Source organism: Aulonocara sp. 'chitande type north' Nkhata Bay, linkage group LG7, assembly GCF_057382095.1.
Source record: "Aulonocara sp. 'chitande type north' Nkhata Bay isolate Kocher_YH1m ecotype deep benthic linkage group LG7, A_spYH_male_GT1.1, whole genome shotgun sequence".
Taxonomy (NCBI): domain Eukaryota; kingdom Metazoa; phylum Chordata; class Actinopteri; order Cichliformes; family Cichlidae; genus Aulonocara; species Aulonocara sp. 'chitande type north' Nkhata Bay.
Window position 1 is genome coordinate 60045865 of NC_141350.1, and position 20682 is coordinate 60066546.

Below are 20682 nucleotides of genomic sequence, written 5' to 3' on the forward strand. Positions count from 1 at the left end.
ACGCGCTCCAAAGCTCTAGCTCTTCTGTAAGTAAGAAACGGGTTCGGAACTGGAATAATCCAATAAACTAAACCTGATTTTGATGCGCAAAGCAAGCAGTACTCACCCACCGGCCTGTCCGCATCTAATACACGGGATATCGCACTATTAAACCCATGGCATTTCCTGTGGTATGGTCATTCGCTTGCCATCAGATGTCTTGGGAACCCATGAAATTTGCTTTAACACAAATTTCTGCCTGGTCACGCAGTCGTTTAAATACCCAAATACATCATTCCTCCAGAACCCTACTATTTTATATCTCCTTTGTTCATCTGGAGGAGGCCAGCGTATGCCACTGACTTTGCCATTTTGGTGGAGCGTTACACGAAAACGAAACAAAAACTATGTAGCCAGCCATTCCATGAGTTTCGGTTTAAAATGATAGAGACACTGGCTGGCCGCACTGAGTTGCAATCTGCGCCAAGTATTATTGGTGAGTCTTTATTTTATTTCTGAACATTATACTGTAACCCTGTGTCGCAGACTTTTGCTTGTCCGCGCAGCCTGAGTTTGTTAGCTTTGCTGAGCTGTACACAATGACGCAGTCTTTGATGCGCGTTACCTTAAACGACCTCGCCTCGAAGCCGTTTGAGGACAGGCTCGAGACAACGCAGTGGACGTCGATATTTTTTTTACATAAAAGTTTAATGACGAGAAAAAAGAAATGAATGTCGGTATGACGTGTCTACATAAAATAATAATAATAAACGTATAAAAAGCGCACACTCACACAAATGATTCCTAATGATTCAAACGTCCCTCAAAATCGCTTTTTTTCGTTAATAATGAGCGAAATTCACCTAAATTAGAGCACAGTTAACGCTGTTTACTTATTGGAGCACTTTTAGTTGTTTAAAGTGTAAATCTGTGAGGTCGATGGACACATAGAAGTATGTTTTACTGGTTTATCAAGGGCGTGTTAAAAAGTTTCATGGTTTTTTGTCCATGTATGCCTCACTTTCAGTGAATAAAGTGCGGAGCACGTGGTCTCCTGCAAATGCAATGGACGATCGTTTTGCTTTGTGGCTTTCTGTGTGATTATAATGTTAATGCTCACAGTGTTGGGTTTGAAGCATCGACTACTATATTGATGTACGACGATATGAATGTATGATTTGCATGTTTGCTACTTGCTTCCTTCAGTCAAAGCTGCATTTCACAGGTAAGATTGTGACTTTATTTGTGTCTCCCCCTCTTTATTTGTATCAGCCGATGGAGTCTGACCATGGATGAGGAGGTCAACCCTGACCATGAAAATGTGAACTCAGTCTTGGCTCAGGACTCCATTGAATTGTTCCACATCCTCAGCAGTCAGTCGCACTCAGTCATAATGGAGCTGTGTCAAATGATGCCCAGTGAAGCTTGGCGCCAATATCAGCTTGACCCCTCAAGCTCTTCTGCAGCAGGAAGGCCAGAACTCATCAAAACCATGTTGGATTACTTCAGGTCAGCCAGTGCTCGAAAATGCCGTAACTTCCTTCAGAGCGTGTGCTTCTCGTGTGAGAACATTCCCATGCTTCTGGAGTCGAGGCTCATGTCAGTGGCAGGATATGACAACAGTGAGTATAAACTGGTGTTTGTCCCGGACCAAAGCACTGCAATCCTCAGTGACTTTCACTTTGAGGTTTACTTTACTTGTCTGGGTCCTCTGTTCTGTCAAAACAGTAGAACAAAGTGAAAGATCATTTAAAGCAGTCTTAAAAATAGAGTTTTGTTTGGTGAGCAAATGCATAATATACGTGTTTCATGCATACAGTACCAGTTAAAGGTTTGCCTGCTGAGGAGAATAGGGTATAAGCACTGAGGTTGACATGGAAGTGGTTACATTTATTTGACTGTATATGGAAAGAACCCAAAAATCAACCCCACAGTACCCACAGCATCAGCAGTTTTCTTCAAAGTAACACACTATGACAGCATGAACTAACTTTTACTGTATTAACAAACTTGTTGAATCACCAAATTTAGTATAAATGGTCACTAATTTCTGTTGAATAAGGGTTGGTGTGCTCAGCTCTTAATCTGTTATATTTAGTCAAGTTTTAAAAAAAGAATTAGGGGCAGAGGTTTTAATTTATGGTTGCTCTTCTGTAATCCACACAGTAGCAAATGTATACATAGAGGTTCGTATATATTTGACCACTGGGCAGATTTATATTAAATAGGTTGGTGTCCTGGTATGGAACCAGCTTTTAAGTGTAGTCCACAAATTTGCAGTAGGGTTGAGGGCAGGGTTTAGGAAAGCAATTCCACTTAGCCGACTTTATTTATTCCAATGCTAATACACTTATTCCCATGATGAGTGTATGTAAACTTTTGACCACAACTATAAATGTGGGGCACAGACATCAGAATCCCTTTTTATTGTACAGATTATAACTGGAGTATTTTAAATACTATTACTATAGTTTTGGTGTTGCTTCAAGCATTTTTTATGAATATAATGGTCTTATTTTGGGGTCACAAATTTTTTAGGAGCTGCATTATTTGAGGTTCTTTTGTAGTTGGCATGATGGACTACATTTAGCCTTTCTAGTATCCCTAAGTTGTCACTTAGATGACATTTACATAAAGCCATAGAGACATTTGTTGTCATGTTTTCACAGCATGAAGTTGAATAATACATAAAATATATTTAACCATAGTAATTACAAATGTAACTATAGTTGTGCTTATCTGCATGGCTAACAGTGTGACTTTGTGCTTGAATGTTTAGCTGATGATGTACCATCTCCAGCCGCAGAGGACGTGTCTCTAGCAAACACAGGTAGACCACCTCTGTTTGCCACTGTCTCATATCTGTGTGTACAGAATAATTGTGTGGATGTGTATGTGCATGTAAAGATTTGTAGTTTTATTTGTGCTTGACCTAACCTCTAAGCTTACTATAAATGCACATATTTGCAGTCTGCAGGTGATTTTCCATAATTTGGTGTTTTCTTTTTTGGTTTTACATCAGACTGACCACATTGGGTCACATTTCTCTGGCTTGTTTTGTGTGTTTACTGAGCACACCCAAAGCATCTTCCAAATAAAATGTGGCTCAGCCATAAGATCAGGAGCCAAGATTAAATGATAATGAAACCCAAAATGAGGCACTAAAAGAAATTCATCAGATGTTAATGTTTTTGAATTCTCATACGCTTTATTTTTCTAAGTAAAAATAAAGTAAAAGTAAAATGTAATCACAGTAGTATAACACAAAGTCAGTTAAATTTCGGGGATACCAATCTGCCCATTTTGGAAGGTTCAACTATTGTGAATCCATTTTAGCTGCTTTAGTGTAATTGAAAGTGACATGAGGTGCACTGGAGTGGCAACAGCAAGATGATCTCAGAAGAGGAAATAGTTTCGCAAGTGGTTTTGCAGACCATTGTTGTCTCCTTATACTTCTTGACTGACTCTTTTAGCTGGTGTCGTTGTCTTTGCTGGAAGCATGAGATAGCACCTGCAGCCCATGCAGGTTGTAAGAGTTACTTTTGCTCCTCCAGTGTGCCATGTCAATGTGCTATCACAAAAAAGTTTGCTGTGCCTTCCAGCCCCGTCTCAAGATAGTAGAGGTGATGCCTATCTTGTGGAGTCTGTTTCTGACAGTTTGGTCCATGGAGGTTATTTTTTAGGGGTCTAGCTGTGTTCCTCCTGCTACTGCTGTTGGGTTGATGGCCTTCTAGTGCCCTGTCCTGCTCTACTCTTCTAATGGCCCGTCTCCTGGTATCTCCTCACAGTTTTATAACTGTGCTGGGTGACAAACCTTTTTGTGATGACCTGTGAACCTTAATGGGATGCAGGTACTGTCTCAGGTAATCAGCAGTGACAAGTTCAACAGCAAAAAGCAGAGCTAGAGGAAAATCAGTCAGGAGGGATAAGGAGAGAGCAGTAGTTTCTCCATCACCTGCAAAACCATTCCCTAGTTGTTGCTGCTCCGGTTCCCCCTCACTGGTGTTTTACACCAAAGCAGGTGAAATAGGTTCACAATGGTTTGTACTGATATCTACCTGTGTTCCCTTCATTTTTGAGCAGTATAGTCTTCATTTATCACCCACGGCTGCAAAACAACCATCACTACCCTGTAGGGGTGGGGGGGGAAATCGATACTGTGTAGTATCGTGATATTTTGTTTGCTAATAATGTATCGATACAGGGACAGCAGAAATCGATATTTTGTTACAAAAAAAGTTTTTGTGGACTGGAACATGCTCTGACTTCAGAGCATGTTGATCCTTTTTCTGAGCAAGAATCCTGACACTGTCCAAATGTGTTTAACTTTTTTTTTGGCAGCAATAAACATGACAGTTTACTTATTTTAATTTAAGACATGTTTTATTTTAATTAAGTTTAAAACTTTTTTTATTTAATGTAAAATTATATTTTGTTTTAATTTACTTTCAAATTCTTCAGTTGCTGAATGGGCTGCATAGTTTTCATAAATTGCATAGTTCAGAATAGCTATAATTGTACCAGATGGTTGCATTCAGTTAAGTTGGACTAGACTGTAGTACAAACCGTTCAGTTTGTCAACAATAAAACTGACTGACATGAGAGAAAGACTGAGTGTGAGACTTTGATATTAGATAAAATGAATATTGATAAGGTTTACCTTTATGTACAGAATCTGAATATCAGAAATCTTTTTTAAAAATTGCAATAATATCATATCGTGCGTTAAGTATTGTGATAATATCGTGTTGTGGGATGTATGGTGATTCCCACCTCTACTACCCTGATGGTGACAATACCACTATAACCATTCTACAGCCACTCAATAGTTATGCCTCTTTCTTTCTCTTTTTAGAAAAGCTTAAATTAGTTTTTTAATTTTTCTCATTTATTTCAGCAATCACTTGTATTAGCTCAGTTTAGTTTACAGTAAAGGCTCAAAGAAAACACACTCAGGGGAAAAGTGAAACCAAAAGCTTAAGATTGTTGTAAATAGGTTTGCATGTATCAAAAAATGTACGTGACTTATTCGTTCGTTTCACTTTGGGATTCCCCCAGCATTTTATTTTTTTGCGTTATTGGTGTGTAGATCATTTCAAAACTGATAGGAAGGTTTAAGAGGTGTAGCTACAGAATATTTGAACGTCTTGCAACACACTTTATTGCATTCATTTTTTTGGCATGTTATACTTTTCTGCAGGGTTTTCATGCACTGTATGTTTTCTGTGGCTTCTGTATTGCAGACGGTTGTGAAAGTTCTAGGCCTGCTGTAACATCTTTAGAGCAGCGGCTCATCAAGCGCCCACGGATCGGTAGGATACACATGTGACTTTTAATTATTCATGCGTTACAGCTACATTCAGACCATCACACAAACCAACAAAGAGAAATATTTAATTCATTGATTTATTAATAAAAACAAAAACAAGAGTTTATGATAAGAAACTAGGAAGAGTTAAAACACAATACAGTAAGTGTGCAGCTGACAGTGGAAAGACTGGGATCCATCTTGGAAAATTTCCAGTACCTATCTAGTTCTCACAATAATTAATCCAGCATGGTGGTATTGCTAATTTAGGTTAAAGTTTTAAAGGACTTATCACTTTTTTAGCACTCAAACCCTTTGCCTTATCTTGGCAGTAAAGCCTGTGCTGCCAAAAAAGCTCTGCCCCTTTGACACATGGACCTACAGGGAGTGCAGAATTATTAGGCAAATGAGTATTTTGTCCACATCATCCTCTTCATGCATGTTGTCTTACTCCAAGCTGTATAGGCTCGAAAGCCTACTACCAATTAAGCATATTAGGTGATATGCATCTCTGTAATGAGAAGGGGTGTGGTCTAATGACATCAACACCCTATATCAGGTGTGTATAATTATTAGGCAACGTCCTTTTCTTTGGCAAAATGGGTCAAAAGAAGGACTTGACAGGCTCAGAAAAGTCAAAAATAGTGAGATATCTTGCAGAGGGATGCAGCAGTCTCAAAATTGCAAAGCTTCTGAAGCGTGATCATCGAACAATCAAGCGTTTCATTCAAAATAGTCAACAGGGTCGCAAGAAGCGTGTGGAAAAACCAAGGCGCAAAATAACTGCCCATGAACTGAGAAAAGTCAAGCGTGCAGCTGCCAAGATGCCACTTGCCACCAGTTTGGCCATATTTCAGAGCTGCAACATCACTGGAGTGCCCAAAAGCACAAGGTGTGCAATACTCAGAGACATGGCCAAGGTAAGAAAGGCTGAAAGACGACCACCACTGAACAAGACACACAAGCTGAAACGTCAAGACTGGGCCAAGAAATATCTCAAGACTGGTTTTTCTAAGGTTTTATGGACTGATGAAATGAGAGTGAGTCTTGATGGGCCAGATGGATGGGCCCGTGGCTGGATTGGTAAAGGGCAGAGAGCTCCAGTCCGACTCAGACACCAGCAAGGTGGAGGTGGAGTACTGGTTTGGGCTGGTATCATCAAAGATGAGCTTGTGGGGCCTTTTCGGGTTGAGGATGGAGTCAAGCTCAACTCCCAGTCCTACTGCCAGTTTCTGGAAGACACCTTCTTCAAGCAGTGGTACAGGAAGAAGTCTGCGTCCTTCAAGAAAAACATGATTTTCATGCAGGACAATGCTCCATCACACGCGTCCAAGTACTCCACAGCGTGGCTGGCAAGAAAGGGTATAAAAGAAGAAAAACTAATGACATGCCCTCCTTGTTCACCTGATCTGAACCCCATTGAGAACCTGTGGTCCATCATCAAATGTGAGATTTACAAGGAGGGAAAACAGTACACCTCTCTGAACAGTGTCTGGGAGGCTGTGGTTGCTGCTGCACCCAATGTTGATGGTGAACAGATCAAAACACTGACAGAATCCATGGATGGCAGGCTTTTGAGTGTCCTTGCAAAGAAAGGTGGCTATATTGGTCGCTGATTTGTTTTTGTTTTGTTTTTGAATGTCAGAAATGTATATTTGTGAATGTGGAGATGTTATATTGGTTTCACTGGTAAAAATAAATAATTGAAATGGGTATATATTTGTTTTTTGTTAAGTTGCCTAATAATTATGCACAGTAATAGTCACCTGCACACACAGATATCCCCCTAAAATAGCTAAAACTAAAAACAAACTTAAAAACTACTTCCAAAAACATTCAGCTTTGATATTAATGAGTTATTTGGGTTCATTGAGAACATGGTTGTTGTTCAATAATAAAATTATTCCTCAAAAATACAACTTGCCTAATAATTCTGCACTCCCTGTATGAACTCTGTGGTATCTAGCATCACTGTGTTGGTGGCGAATTGTTTTTATGTTGTATGTAGGGGATAGGGAAATTGGGCTTACGTGGATGAGTGTTACACATCATCCCACAGATAATCAGTTGAAATTGATGAGGAAGTCTTTAGTTTAGCATTTAGTTGTGCTGCTTCATGTAGTTGAGCAATTATTGTACACTGCGGGAAGCTGATGTCATCAGAGCGGGCCTATGTCTTAGATATCAAAATAAGATCAACCTGAAACCCAGGGCTGACATTTTTAAGCAATACAATCGCACTGTAAAGAGATTATCTGTGTTATTCACTTCTAACTTTTATAATGGGTTCCACCCACAGATCACTGGGAGCAGTACATCAGTGAAGTGAAGAAATTCCTGCTGAAGAGATGGGAGCGACTCACAGCTGGCCTGGTGAGGGAGGTCCAGCTGGAGAATGTATGGGTCAGCCCAAGAGCGGCAAACAGAAGCAGAGACAGACCTGATCAAACCCCTGGCTCAGCAGACAGAGGGGGCAGAACACCAGGTCAGCAAGACTTCCTCTAATTGTACCAGTTGATGATTGGGCTTTTTTTTAAATAAAGGGATTTTTTTAAAGTATCTTGTGGTGCACAAAGAAATAAAATCATAGCAGTTTTGTATGTTCTAAGCTTTTCATGTAAACTTACCTAATCATGAATATTTGAAGTCTGCTGCACACCTCACATCTTTCTCACCAAACTCAGAGCCCGATGGGGATTACGGGTATTTGGAGTCCAGAGTGACGTTGGAGACGTTCCTCCAGGGATGTATGGGTAAAGTGACAGTTCTGGTGGGCCAGACTGGATCAGGAAAAACTCTGCTAACATCCTGTTTAGGACAGCAGTGGGCTAGTGGATTAGTAAGTTCACTTTTTGTCAACATTTATAATTATTTGCGTTATCAGACATGTTCTATGTTCATCTGTATGGCTAGTGCTGGTCTTATTTGTATTCAGAGGAATAAAGGAAGAGCCATTGTCCCAGAATTTGCATGCTAGTGTTATAAAAACATAGAGCAGCTTTATTTCCATACTGTATCCATACTGTATTTACTGTGGTTATCATTATTAGAGCATGCTGTAGGCTTAGGAACCATCACTGACCTTGCAGAAGTTGCAGATGATCCAAACTCTGCATTCTCATTGTTTACTGGAAAAACCTAATCAATAAATTATCAATTTGGTGCATTAAGAATAAAAGTAAAGATACTCCTGCTACTATCAGGCAGCTACTTGTTCAGCCATTTTTCCACTGCAAACACGTTTCTTCTGGAGCCAATGAATGCTTTTTACAACTTTCACATTTGTGAAACTACCTAAGCTGTGCAAACAGAATTTGATATGACTTTTTTCCTCTGCCAATTGTTCTCCTCTCCATCTCATCCAGGGTCCTATCCCTTCATCCTTTGTGTTTGTCCTGCTGGAGTTTCGTCAGCTCAACCTACTGTCACACCCTCTTTCACTATCAGAGCTGCTTTTCCAGTACTACCTCCCTCCAACTGGGGGAGAAGATGCAAAGGTACGCACGTAATGCTTGAGTAATACTTGTTATAAAACAGTACATTTGTGATACTAAACATAGGGATGCATTTCATTTAAATCAAAATCTGGTTTGAGCTAAACCCCTTCACATAGTTAGTTATGCTTTGCACTCTGGGATGTGACAGAATATCATATCATATTAGTGGTAAAATGAATGTAAATTGAAGATCAGAGTTGTGTTTGTGTAAGAAAAAAAATGAATCCATGGGAAAAGGGCTACAGTTTTATGAACTCATCAGCTGATTTGGGCCAGAGTAAACAAACTACAGGTGTGAAATTCAACTGCTTCTAAACGTATTCTTCATTTGAACAGAGAGCCATTATCGACTACCTCCTTACTAATCCAGAGCAAAGCTGTTGGGTACTGGATGGCTATGATGAGTTTCACGGCAAACTCAGCAGACAAGAAGTGCAGAGGAAACCGCTGCACTTAGAAGATCCTCTGCCTGTCGCAGACCTCATCTCAGGGTTGCTAAATCGCCAGATTCTTCCAGGAAGCACTGTGCTGGTCACCTGTCGTGTACGGGATCTTATAGATTTGGATGGCATTTCAGATAAAGTAGGCCAGCTGCTGGGCTGGGACCAGGATGAGATCAAGGAGTATGTAGACAACTTCTTTGGTGCAAAAGGTGAAAACTTTATTTACTTGTATTTACATTGTTGTTGGGCTTTATTTAATTATTTTATTTGTTTTATTTATTTCTGTAAAGCTTTGAGGAAGTGTTGTTTTTGGCTCTTCTGTATTAACTTAATTTTTCTCTGTGGAAGTTGGTGCTTAGTATATATAATCAAGGCAATACAATTATATCAAGTTAGAAAAAAAAGGAATAATTCACTTATTACTACTTTTTTGTATTAACTGATAAAATATGGTTTTCTGGACATCAGATTTTTGCTGCATATTCATTTCTTGAAAACATCTAACTCTCTCTTTCCCCACAGCCAAAGTTGTCTCTGATATTTTTTCTCGCTTTCTCTTTGACTCTTACTTGACACTTGTCTGCATTTTTTATTTTCTCTTCAGTTATGGTTGCTGTGGGTTTCAAGACTCACATAAATATCAGCCAAGTTTGAACTTGCATGTTTATTTTACTTGTTGGCAGTATCTTATGTAAATAACCCTAATCTGGGATTATCTACATTTTTTGCAGTGCTATATTTGCTCATTTAGACCTGCAAACCAGCACCTGTATCCAGGTATAACTGGCAAATTGCTAAAATTTAGACTTTCAAACTAGTAGAAATGAGTAATTTCCACATAAAACAGGACCTCATGCGTAATAGCTGCATTACTAACATGAAAAAATTGGTGTAAAAATAATAAATAAAATTCTTGTGCACATCTATCTTAAATGTATGTTGTCTTTAACTAGTTTAATCATCATTTACACCCAGCAGATGTAGCTCTTAGAGAGCAGGCAGCACAGCTCCTTCTCTCCAGTCGACACCTCCTCGCCATGTCTTCCATTCCTGCCCTATGCAACATCTGCTGCATCTGTCTTGAGCATTTACTGCTGCAGTGTAGAGATAAAGACACAGGAGGAGCACCGATGCCTGACGAAAAAGGAAGTAAGGCAAGGACAGATGCTCAGGAAGCAGAAGGAGCACAGATGTCAAGAGAAGCCAGAGGGGAGGAGGGCAATAGAAGAGGAAACCCTGCACAAAGGAAACAAGAGGATGGAAAAAGAAAAGGGAGCAAAGATGTAATAATGGATGGAACAAATGGCAGACCTCAGCTGACTCCCACTTCACTCCAAGTCCCCGCCACCCTAACTCAGGTCTACCTCACTGTTCTGGCCTCATTTCTTAGCCGAGCCCCTAACCACGGAGGAGATGGCAAGCCAAAAACTAAAAGATTTCCTCACAGGTAGAGACGGAGCTGTGAACTCACTCTAGTGTATCACCATCTTGAACATTATATTTCAAAAAATATAAAGTAATTAAAAAAATGACTATTTAGAAAAGAAAGCACCAGTGTAGCAAAAAACGCGTCATGCTTCAGTTTATGGATTATCTCTGTTTTCTGTCTTTCCGTGCAGTGCTGTCACCACACTGACCATTCTGAGTCAGTATCAATCGGAGCTGTGTGAGCTGAGCCAGCTGGCTTGGAGAGGCTTAGAGGAAAGCAAGATACTCTTTTTGAAAGAAGAGATTCCACAGGAGGTTTTAAAGTTTTCATTGAAAATAGGACTCTTATCACAGGTCAGACATGAATGCATGCATTAATGTCCTCCTCATATCTGTGAATGTCCACAAAATCCTTGTTGTCGAGTGTTTGCATGCTATTTATACTATTGATACTATTAATAGATTTGCTTAGTGGGCAAAAGTTATTTGTGTTTCCTTACAGTGGGCATAGATAGGGCTGTGTGTAGTAAACAGAGTAAGGGTAGATAAAGGTTGTCCCTTTAGATGACTTGTCATGTTTGTAAGATATTATTAATAATAACATAATTACTTACCTGCTGTTAGGTGGAGCTCAGACGTCAGGACGGGATACTTGCCAATGCCTACTGCTTCATTCATCTGACAGTGCAGGAGTTTTTAGCTGCACTGAGAATCATGACTAGTAATGATGTTAATGACGCACAGCTTAAGAAGAGGTAAGGAAGCCAAATGGAGAGAAATATGGGTGTAATTTTTAAGATGATTGCAGTGTTAAGACCTGTTTAGGTTATATAGCCCACCTGATGGAGAAACTACGGAGTCACACGGCAGAAGCTCTCTACTTTTGGCATCAAAACACGGTCAAGATGACCTGCTGAAGTTCTGACCAAGTATCAGAATTGGGAAGGTGTACCTAATAAAATAGCCAGATACTATTTTAGTCTACCGGCACATACACAGTAACCCCTGCACTTTACTCTCTCACTGGTGAGGGACAAATTCAAATGACAGATAACAGTATAACATTCACGACATTATTACACATTGATTGATTAAATTATCCGCAAATTTACATCCTGGAAACAATTTTGTTAATTAACCAAATGAACAAAATGTCCTAAATACGGTCACCTTTCTTGTTGCTGCCCTAGCTGAATGACGCTTCTGTGTACACCTGTCCTCCCAACTTGGTGCTGGGCAGTCTCTGCCTGGTCCCGAAATAGATAAGTTCCTTTCAGATCAGGTAGACACTAGTGTGTGATGGAGTGTTTGAAAAGCTGTGGAAACAAAAGTTTGTCGCCTAAGCTAAAAGAGAAGCTCACACACACAGCAGAATCATGATGAATATATTTAAAGATTCAACAGTTAATTAATGAATCTCATTTAGAATATGTGGAAGAAAGCAAGATGGAATTTGACTATGTAAAGTCACACGGTATACCAGGAATAACTCTGCCATGGAAGCAACCTGAGCTGTGCGAGTTAAGCACGCTACAGTACGAGACATATTTGTCCTTAGTCCTTACATCAGAAAACACTGATGTAGGCATAAAGTGACGGCTCAAATCACACTGCGAGAGTCTGTGAGACTGTACAAAGGTGGGGGCACTGAAATTGAAATATGGCACAGCTGACATAACTAAGCAGCAGGCGACCACAGTCACTCGCTAAGAGGCCTCTTGTATGTGGCTACATGTAGTTTAACATATATCACAACCCCGGGTTGTACTCCACCACATGCTACTGCTTCCTCTAAAAATGACAATGCAGCTTCATGGATTTATTTATTCTTTTGTGAAAGGATGTTGTTTTTATCACGAGTCATTTTAAAAGCAGGAATTTAATTGCATCAGAGCCCACAGATGCTAAGCTCCACCCTCTGACATCCAAATTGCACCCTTCCCTTATAGAGCTCATCTTCCATCCCCTTTTCAGCTTCAGATCCATTCTCATATGTCCAAACATATATAGACTTGAAGCTCCTTCTCTAGGACTTTTTTAAATAACTGCAGCCACGACACAGTAACTTGTGCTTTAGAGTATTTAAACAGGGGGCACGCATTCATTAATGACTTAAATTTTAATTAATTAATTGCTTTTTTAATTGCTGCAGCACTCAGGTTTACAACACCATGAAATCTATTCATACAGCTGTATTTTAATAAATCTCACATTGTTTCCCCTAAAGAATCACTACATTTTTTTGATGTGTGATATGGATTTGTTCACACTTTAATCATATTTAGTTGACAAGGTGGATTGCAAAAAGGACCTCACCCATACCCAGTTCCTTAAATGATTAGATAACAGGTCTGTTTGCTCACACTTCCTCATTTAACCCTTTGATTTCACATGTTTCTGAGTGAGGTTCTGGAGGCGTCTGGTTTGAAATCAGTCAGGCAGCTGCAAAATGACTAGTTCAGTTCTGGCTTTGACGTTTTGTTGTGTTTCATTCCGTGAGCATTTGGGGAATGTAGTAAAATTAATGCACCTGAACAGAAGAAAAGATGCAAACCATTCAAACTGGTGTACTGTGCTTTCTTCCCACTCTGTTTGCTTTGTAGGCTGCACTGTAGAAGTTGTTTGTTTTTGTCCTACCTGTTAAATCTTAAAATAATATTATTTATTGTATTTCAAAGTATGCCAGGTCATATTATTATTATTCACATCTCCCAGAAGAGTGTTGAAACTATCATCTGGACAGTGTTGTAACATGCTTTAATTTGCATCATAATTCAGAAGTTGACTTTCCTCTCATTATATCCTCAGATTCAGTCTGAAAACTCGCTGGACAACCAAATCAGACCAGAAGACGGTCTTCACTGACTCACTGTACCTCTATGTTTGCGGTCTGGCTTCCTCAGAATGCACTCCAGCCCTGGTTGAGTTAGCCAAGGTTTCTGGCAGAGCCCAAAGTTGGGTCCAGAAACGGCAAGACCTTGTTCTGACATTGCTCAAAACCATGTGTAACAGTAACACTCTGACCGGACCAAAGGTAGAATGAAAAACAGGAAACAGATTTTATTTTCTGTCTCTTTGTTACTGATCTTTTCTTTGCTATATTTTGCCAGATACTCCAGCTTTGCCACAGTGTTCAGGAGAGCCAGAACCACCAACTCGCCAAGCAGGTTTTTGGTGTGAGACCCAAACTGGAGCTGCGCAACATCTGGCTGTTACCGAATGATATCGAAGCTCTGGCTTTCGTAGTTAATTCAGCCGATCATAATGACATCGGTCTGGACTTCGGAGCGTGCTCCATGGAGCTGGAGTGTTTAATAGTTCTGGCCAGGTGTCAGGGCATTCATAACCTCAGGTGAGGCTACACAGATGTTTACGAGTTACAGTAGTTAAAATGTAACAAAAACCCTCCAGAAACCTACGTGTAATTTTTTTTAGCTAACCTAAATAAAACTAGCAAAAATAAACTATTAATTAGAATACAAAAGTTTATTTTGATTTTGAGACAAGGGTTTTTATTATATTACTGTACCATCCTGGATATGTTAAATCTTACAGGTCAGCATTTATTTGAAAAGGTTTCACAGGGTTATTAATATGATATTTGTGGGAATGCACTATAGGACCATTGGAAAGCCATCATTGTGACACATGAGAGTGTTGAAATGGACGGTGTTGATCTGTCAGAAATTATAAAACCCATGTTTAGCCCACGGACATGCAGAGAGAGGACTAGTCCCACAGCAGCAGTGAATGTTGTTGTTAATAGAGCTGCAGCTTTGCCTTTGACATTCCTCAGCTGACTGGCCACCTGTCATACAGTGACAGTGAATGAGCTCAGTATTCTTGTTACAAGAAGACAGAAAATAGTCTGGACTCAACTGCAAAAACACAACCACTGATTCTTTGAAAGTATTTCTTTATCAACTCGAAAAAGAATGTTTTTCCACACAAGTTTGCACTTGCATGTCTTGAAGAGTGGGTGGGACGGGGCCTATCTGTTTAGCGAAATCTGTAAGCTGCACGTTGTCATGTCACATTGTGTTAGTCATCTGTTTATACTGCCTAATTCTGAAAGTTGAAACATCTTTATTGTTAATTTTATATAATTATGCACACTAACATCTAATGTCTGTCTAGCGGGAAAGCTATCCCTCCTTAGTTGCTCTTCCTGATGTTTTCCTTATCCGAAACAAGAATTTAATGACAAATATAGCGTAACCCGTACATATTGTGAAACTAAGATATCTTGGTATCAAATAAAGTTGCATTGACCATAAAGATTTCAGCTCAGACATTAAAAGTAAAGCGAGACAGTGTCTGAAAAAGTGCTGCAGTGATAGCTCATTAATGTGTGTGTAAAACAAACCGAAACCTCAATTTTATTACGAACACCAGTACATCTGCTTGTGGTTATAAAGAGAACCAGTATATAAGTATACAAGTCATAAACTGTAATGATAACTTGGAAAATTAGAATGAGGAAAAATGTGACTGTACACAGCAGTCTATAAGTATGTTCAGAACAGCAGCGTAGGAACTCTATACACGGAAAATATCTTGTTGACAAGATGCAGAAGGTACCTGAAATAGATATTTACAGCTGTGGTGAGCAGAAAATGTTGTTTTACTGACAGTGGTTCGATCCTCCTGTGCAGACTAGAACTAGTGAACAGTCAAGGGTGCAAGCAGAACTTATCAGCTGTTCTCTACAGTTCTCACATAGTTACACCATAATTATTTCATGTGTATACTTTATCTCACCCAGGCACAAGTAAGCTATTAAACTAGATTTTTTATTTGGGCAGTCATCCAACTCTTAATCCTAAACCCAGTACCCGGTTCTTGATCTTGACAAATATGAAAACAAAAAGAATACCGGCACATATTTCTTATTTCATTTTGGACATGACAAATAGAGACCACCCATACATAGAACCAGATGGGCTCCAAACACCAGAGAGTATACAGTGTGAGAGAAAGCATGTGCAAGAAAAGCCACCTGGAAGGCAGCCAATGAAAAGACTATTGAGTGAAAAAAAAGTTGTTATCATCCACATGTAAAACACTAACAATACTGTTGGTACATGTAATAAACTATCCGTCATTATATGATTTAGAAATGTGAAAATTATAATTCAGAAAACTGCTGTAAACCCCCAAACCCTGTACAAATTATACAAGTAAAGCAAACATGATATAACCGGTGTTCAATCCCATCAAATTACCTCTGTCACGGGGATTTAGTTCCAGTTTATTCTGGATTACATAGAGTGAATTATTAACCCTGTAAAGCCTGAAGCATGGATTAATGCCAGACATTTGATTTTCTTTTAATTTGACAAATTGGACAAATGCTGACAATTAAAAAAATCAATAAATAACAGTTTCCATGTATGAGGTTTCATTTTTTATTTTTTTTTAGAAACATGCTGATGATATAGAGGTCTCAAAATCTCATGTATCAAATATTATACAGGGTTAAAAGAGATTACAGGTTACAACTCCAAAGCTCCTATAAACCTTACTTTGGCTTTCAGTTTGTAGTCTGTGAATCTAGTTTGATTCCCTGCGTCACAGAAATCTGTCTCTGTCACCACCTCTTTAAGAAAGAGTTACCATTTTTTATATATTTGAATGCCTCCTTATTTAGTTATGTTCAGACATTCACACTGACATTTAAACAAATAGATCTCATCTCATATTATGATTCTGGGAATCCGAGTCTGTTTTATCCTCTTTAATTAAAATACTACATTCAAGAAAAGATTAAGCATTGGAATTTCCCACCTGGCGGCTTAGATAATAATTTGTAATTAAAAACATAGCAGCATCAAGAAATATTCTATCAACTATAGAGATGCTGGTAAAAAGCAGTTTGTTTGTTTTAAATTGAGGCTTTGAACTGATTGTTTTTCTTTTTGCAGTTTCTAATCTGATGCTTCCTTATGAATAATTCACTATGTGTCCTTACAGTTTTCACAGCCGCAAATATGGGGACAAGTTTGCTGAGAAGTTGTCGTCTGTTTTGCCTAAATTCACATCCCTGCGAAAACTAGAGTATGTTTTATATCGTTGCTTTATTCCTGCGAAAAATATATTAAAGGTAATTGTCCCTTAACGACAATAATTACCTGTTTGCGTTTGTGTTCACAAGGTTTTCTGGTGCCAGCCTGACTGCTACTGGAGCAGCTAGTTTGGCCTCTGGTCTTCAGGAGTGTCCACACATCACTGATATCAAGTATATCTTCTGTTGTTCAATATAGTGCACGATTAGCTTACTGCTCGATTATCCAGATGCTTTTAATAATGCTGAGCTTAAAGTTTCTGCTCATTTTTCTTCTGGGGGGGTTTTTTCAGCGTAAGTGACAACAATTTGAGGGATGAAGGAATCAGTCGCATTGCAGAGATTTTTACCAAACTACAAAACCTTTCGAATGTAGCGTAAGTTCTCACATTTCTAATGCAAAGACTCGTCTGTACTTAACAATGCAGAAGACTTTGTGTGGTGATCATATGTGTGTGTGCTTCTTTGTAGGCTGGGACGAAACAGCACAACCCTGAATGCAGTCGACTGTCTTATTAAAACGATGTCTTCATGTTTGAACATCCAACATGTTCATGCAGAGTAAGACCACACACACATGCACACGAAGTGGCGGTTAAGGCACAGTTATGGCACACGGATTGTTGTTTAAAAGAAATAAAAATTACACACATTTTAACTCGCTTTTGTCAGTAATGCTCACTGCACTATTAATATTTTCTCAGTCATAGAGATTTGAGATTCCTGAAATTCAAAGTAGCTGATTGCTATTGATGAAGTTATAATGACAAGACCAGGTAAACATAAGTGTGTCATAAACGTGTACTCCAGTCCAGGTTCTTTTTCTTTGCAGGGGGATCAAAGACTTGACAGTAACTTTCTTCCAAAAGTCAGATATGAACAGGTGACTTTTATGCTTATAAACTAAATAAAGCAATAAAATGAACATAGTAAAATTCTGATATATTTATATTTTCCGCTCTACAGCCATAAATCTATACTTGAATCAACAATCAGGTAAGATATGAAACAAACAAGTCAGTTTACCGTAACTGCCTTACCACAGAGATTTGCCAGTTTCCTTGATGAACTTTGCACCTTTAAATGGGTGTCAGCCAAATGTGCATTCACCTTTACTGTTTTCTTTTGTTTGTTTGGTTTTTTTTGGCTTCAAAAGATCGTGACTAGAAAGGACGTTTATGTGGATGTTGATTTATTTTTTTAGTTTTAATTTTTTTTTTTTAAATGTTTATTGAGCATCAACAATGTAGTACAAAGATATACATGTAGCAAGTCCACAATGGATGTTGATTTAAATGTGACTCTAAATGTCACAGTTTAGTATTTTTGAGGTTTTTTGTATCATGGACGTTTGCATTATGATGGTGTCATTTTTCTCCAGCTTGCTGAACCAGAATTGGAACAAGTCGGAGATGCAGAAACTTGCTGAATCCTTGGCTCGATGCCCTGCGCTGTCTGTCCTAGAGTAAGATTTCATAAGTACACACCTTCATAATTAGAAAAACCTATTCAGAGCAGATGACACAGACAACATCAGTAATGAATAGAATAGCAACAATGCACTAGTTATTGACTTACTGTTTTCCCTCTGCTAAAGTAGTTGAACAATCTGCAAACTACACTGTGTGCATATTACATTGGTAAATGAATGCTAGCCAAAGGCCTGTCAATGTGTGTGGCTGTTTTACTGTATGTCTTTGCACTCTAGTCTGTCTGGAGGCCAGTGGGATGAAGACATTTTAAGGACACTGACTGAGTTTTTGCCAAAGTTCAGCATTACTGACAAGCTCATGTAAGACTAGGTTTTAAAAGAAATCAATTTTTTGTGTTGTGCTTGCTGTGCACTTTGCTATACCTGCACATAAAACCCAGCAGCATTTAGCTGATGTTTTACAATCTTTTCTCAGCATTAATGACAGCTGCTCATCAGTGGAGGGTTTGGTGGTTCTGACTGCTCTACTGTCTGATTATCCTCCTGTGATGGAGCTTCATGTCAGGTACAAACACGCATTTAATCTTAGCAACCATAGTTGCAGGAACTTCTAGACATACTGTACCAGGAAATGCAAAATTAGATTTATGTTAGAGTTATTGCTGTCATCTCTGCTCTGTATCTGAATGTTTCTTTATGTTGCAGATTACAGGTTCCTGTTAAGGTGTCTATTGTGTTTGCTAGGGGAAGGGAAAAACCTGCAAGCGGAATATCCAAATCTCTCTGGTATGTTAATGCTTCTGTAACACAAGCTTACAACAACAATATATTTGATGTTGCAGAACAATAGTAGGGTAGCATTTAGAATGAGTAAAGCGATCATTTTAAGCTGGTAACCAACAGACCATCAGTTATCTAGCAAAAAGTTTTAATGTTTTAATTGTTATAATGGGTTGTTCAGGTGTATCCTTTGTCCAATAATGATATGTCATCAGTATTAATGATAATCATTCAGCTTTTGCGTCTTTCAGCCTCAGCTTCTGCAATCTGTATCCTGCTGATCTGGAAAGTGTGTTGAGATGTCTGGGAACCTCTTCTGATCTCACTATGCTGGAGTAAGATGAGCAAGAACCATGAAAGTGCACACACCATGGACAGATAATAAAAATAGGACCATTTCTAATTAGTAGATAATAAATTTATGTGTAAAAAGCCTAGAAAGTTTTCAGGGGGAGCCGTATGAATACAAGTGTCTACAATTACGAAGATAATGGTGCAAAGAAAGGAAAGATATTTACAAAGTGTGTCGGGCAATCAAAAAAAACTTTCTACTACACATTTGTGTTAAAAACTGATGTCTTGGACATTATTCTAAAAATGACAGTGTATGCTCAGTTTATGAAGTAAACTGAGCATCATCCTAAACCACCTCTTAAATGATGCACCATCATGGTTTTTGCTTACAGGTAACCATTAGATAGCTTATACAGTGCTTAACAAATTTATTATGCATGTCACACACGCATATTTAATTATATATAAATATTGTAAATAACTGTAATTTGTAGTATTAATAGAAAGATCTCAACAAATGTATCACATTTAGAGGAAAAAGAGACCACTGTTCACACTCATTACACATTTCAGGTGTGTGTGCACTACTGATATTGATATACTGACTCATTTTTGTCATGTTCTCTTGATAAATGTACAAACACTGAGTTGTAAAGCATTTTTAACCTTTCTTTTCAGTTTGTCCAGTAACTGTTTAGGCAACAAGGGTCTGAAGAAGTTGTTGGATTTCCTGCCTCGTCTTAGCAAAATCCAGGAAATTAAGTAAGCTCACACGCATGCATTTATTCTCTCTGACCGAGGCTGGAGCTTGTCATAGGGTGGCATAGGGTGTCTGTAGGGGGGTAGATATTTGGACAGGCTGCTAGTCTGTCACAATGCTCACACACAATCATTATAACTAATAATTAATTAATAATTCTACCTCTTTTAAAGCTTTCCTTGAGATATTTATAGCTAAAGATACCAACAACTATATTGTAAGTGACCCTGGTGGTGGAATTTCCCTCTATTGCCTCTCTAGTAATTTGCGAGTATTTCAATAGAAAGATGACTCTTTGTTTTTTACATTGAGATATACAAAGTAGGAAGGCAAATGGTCAGCTGTTTTCTCACCAAACAGGTTCCAAACAGCCAACACCAACTTCCTTGTGCTAATTGCTTTTGTTTTTTCCAGTGCCAGTAAAAATGACATCAACATGGAAGGGGTGGTAATGCTGGCTGCAGCTCTATGCTCGTATAACACCTTAACAGAAATTCACATCAGGTAATCTTTGTTTTACATTGTAGCTATTTAATGATACCAAGAGCTGCTTTACCCAACTGTTTGTGCCTCTTATCCCGGTCTGGGTTTAAAAAATCTATCTGTTTGAAAAATACTATAAATACATAATTACATACAATACTACATGTCATATACAGTGATGGGAATAACTGCATTAAAATAAACAGCGTTACTA

General features: G+C 38.6%; 1 protein-coding gene across 1 annotated transcript in view; it reads left to right on the forward strand.

Annotated features, from left to right (window-relative positions):
- Positions 1-367: 367 nt before the first annotated feature.
- nlrc5 (NLR family, CARD domain containing 5) overlaps positions 368-20682 on the forward strand; it is a 38003-nt gene continuing 17688 nt past the window's right edge. The window contains exons 1-26 of the mRNA XM_086301715.1: positions 368-475; positions 1252-1601; positions 2759-2809; positions 5223-5291; positions 7587-7772; positions 7972-8126; positions 8653-8784; positions 9121-9436; positions 10206-10674; positions 10847-11009; positions 11280-11410; positions 13464-13689; positions 13766-14007; positions 16629-16712; positions 16810-16893; positions 17013-17096; positions 17191-17280; positions 17552-17602; positions 17686-17715; positions 18101-18184; positions 18428-18511; positions 18627-18716; positions 18857-18937; positions 19183-19266; positions 19904-19987; positions 20400-20489. Of these exons, the coding sequence (XP_086157841.1) occupies positions 1268-1601; positions 2759-2809; positions 5223-5291; positions 7587-7772; positions 7972-8126; positions 8653-8784; positions 9121-9436; positions 10206-10674; positions 10847-11009; positions 11280-11410; positions 13464-13689; positions 13766-14007; positions 16629-16712; positions 16810-16893; positions 17013-17096; positions 17191-17280; positions 17552-17602; positions 17686-17715; positions 18101-18184; positions 18428-18511; positions 18627-18716; positions 18857-18937; positions 19183-19266; positions 19904-19987; positions 20400-20489 (3494 nt within the window). The 5' untranslated portion in view covers positions 368-475; positions 1252-1267. The remainder of the gene's footprint in view (positions 476-1251; positions 1602-2758; positions 2810-5222; positions 5292-7586; positions 7773-7971; positions 8127-8652; positions 8785-9120; positions 9437-10205; positions 10675-10846; positions 11010-11279; positions 11411-13463; positions 13690-13765; positions 14008-16628; positions 16713-16809; positions 16894-17012; positions 17097-17190; positions 17281-17551; positions 17603-17685; positions 17716-18100; positions 18185-18427; positions 18512-18626; positions 18717-18856; positions 18938-19182; positions 19267-19903; positions 19988-20399; positions 20490-20682) is intronic.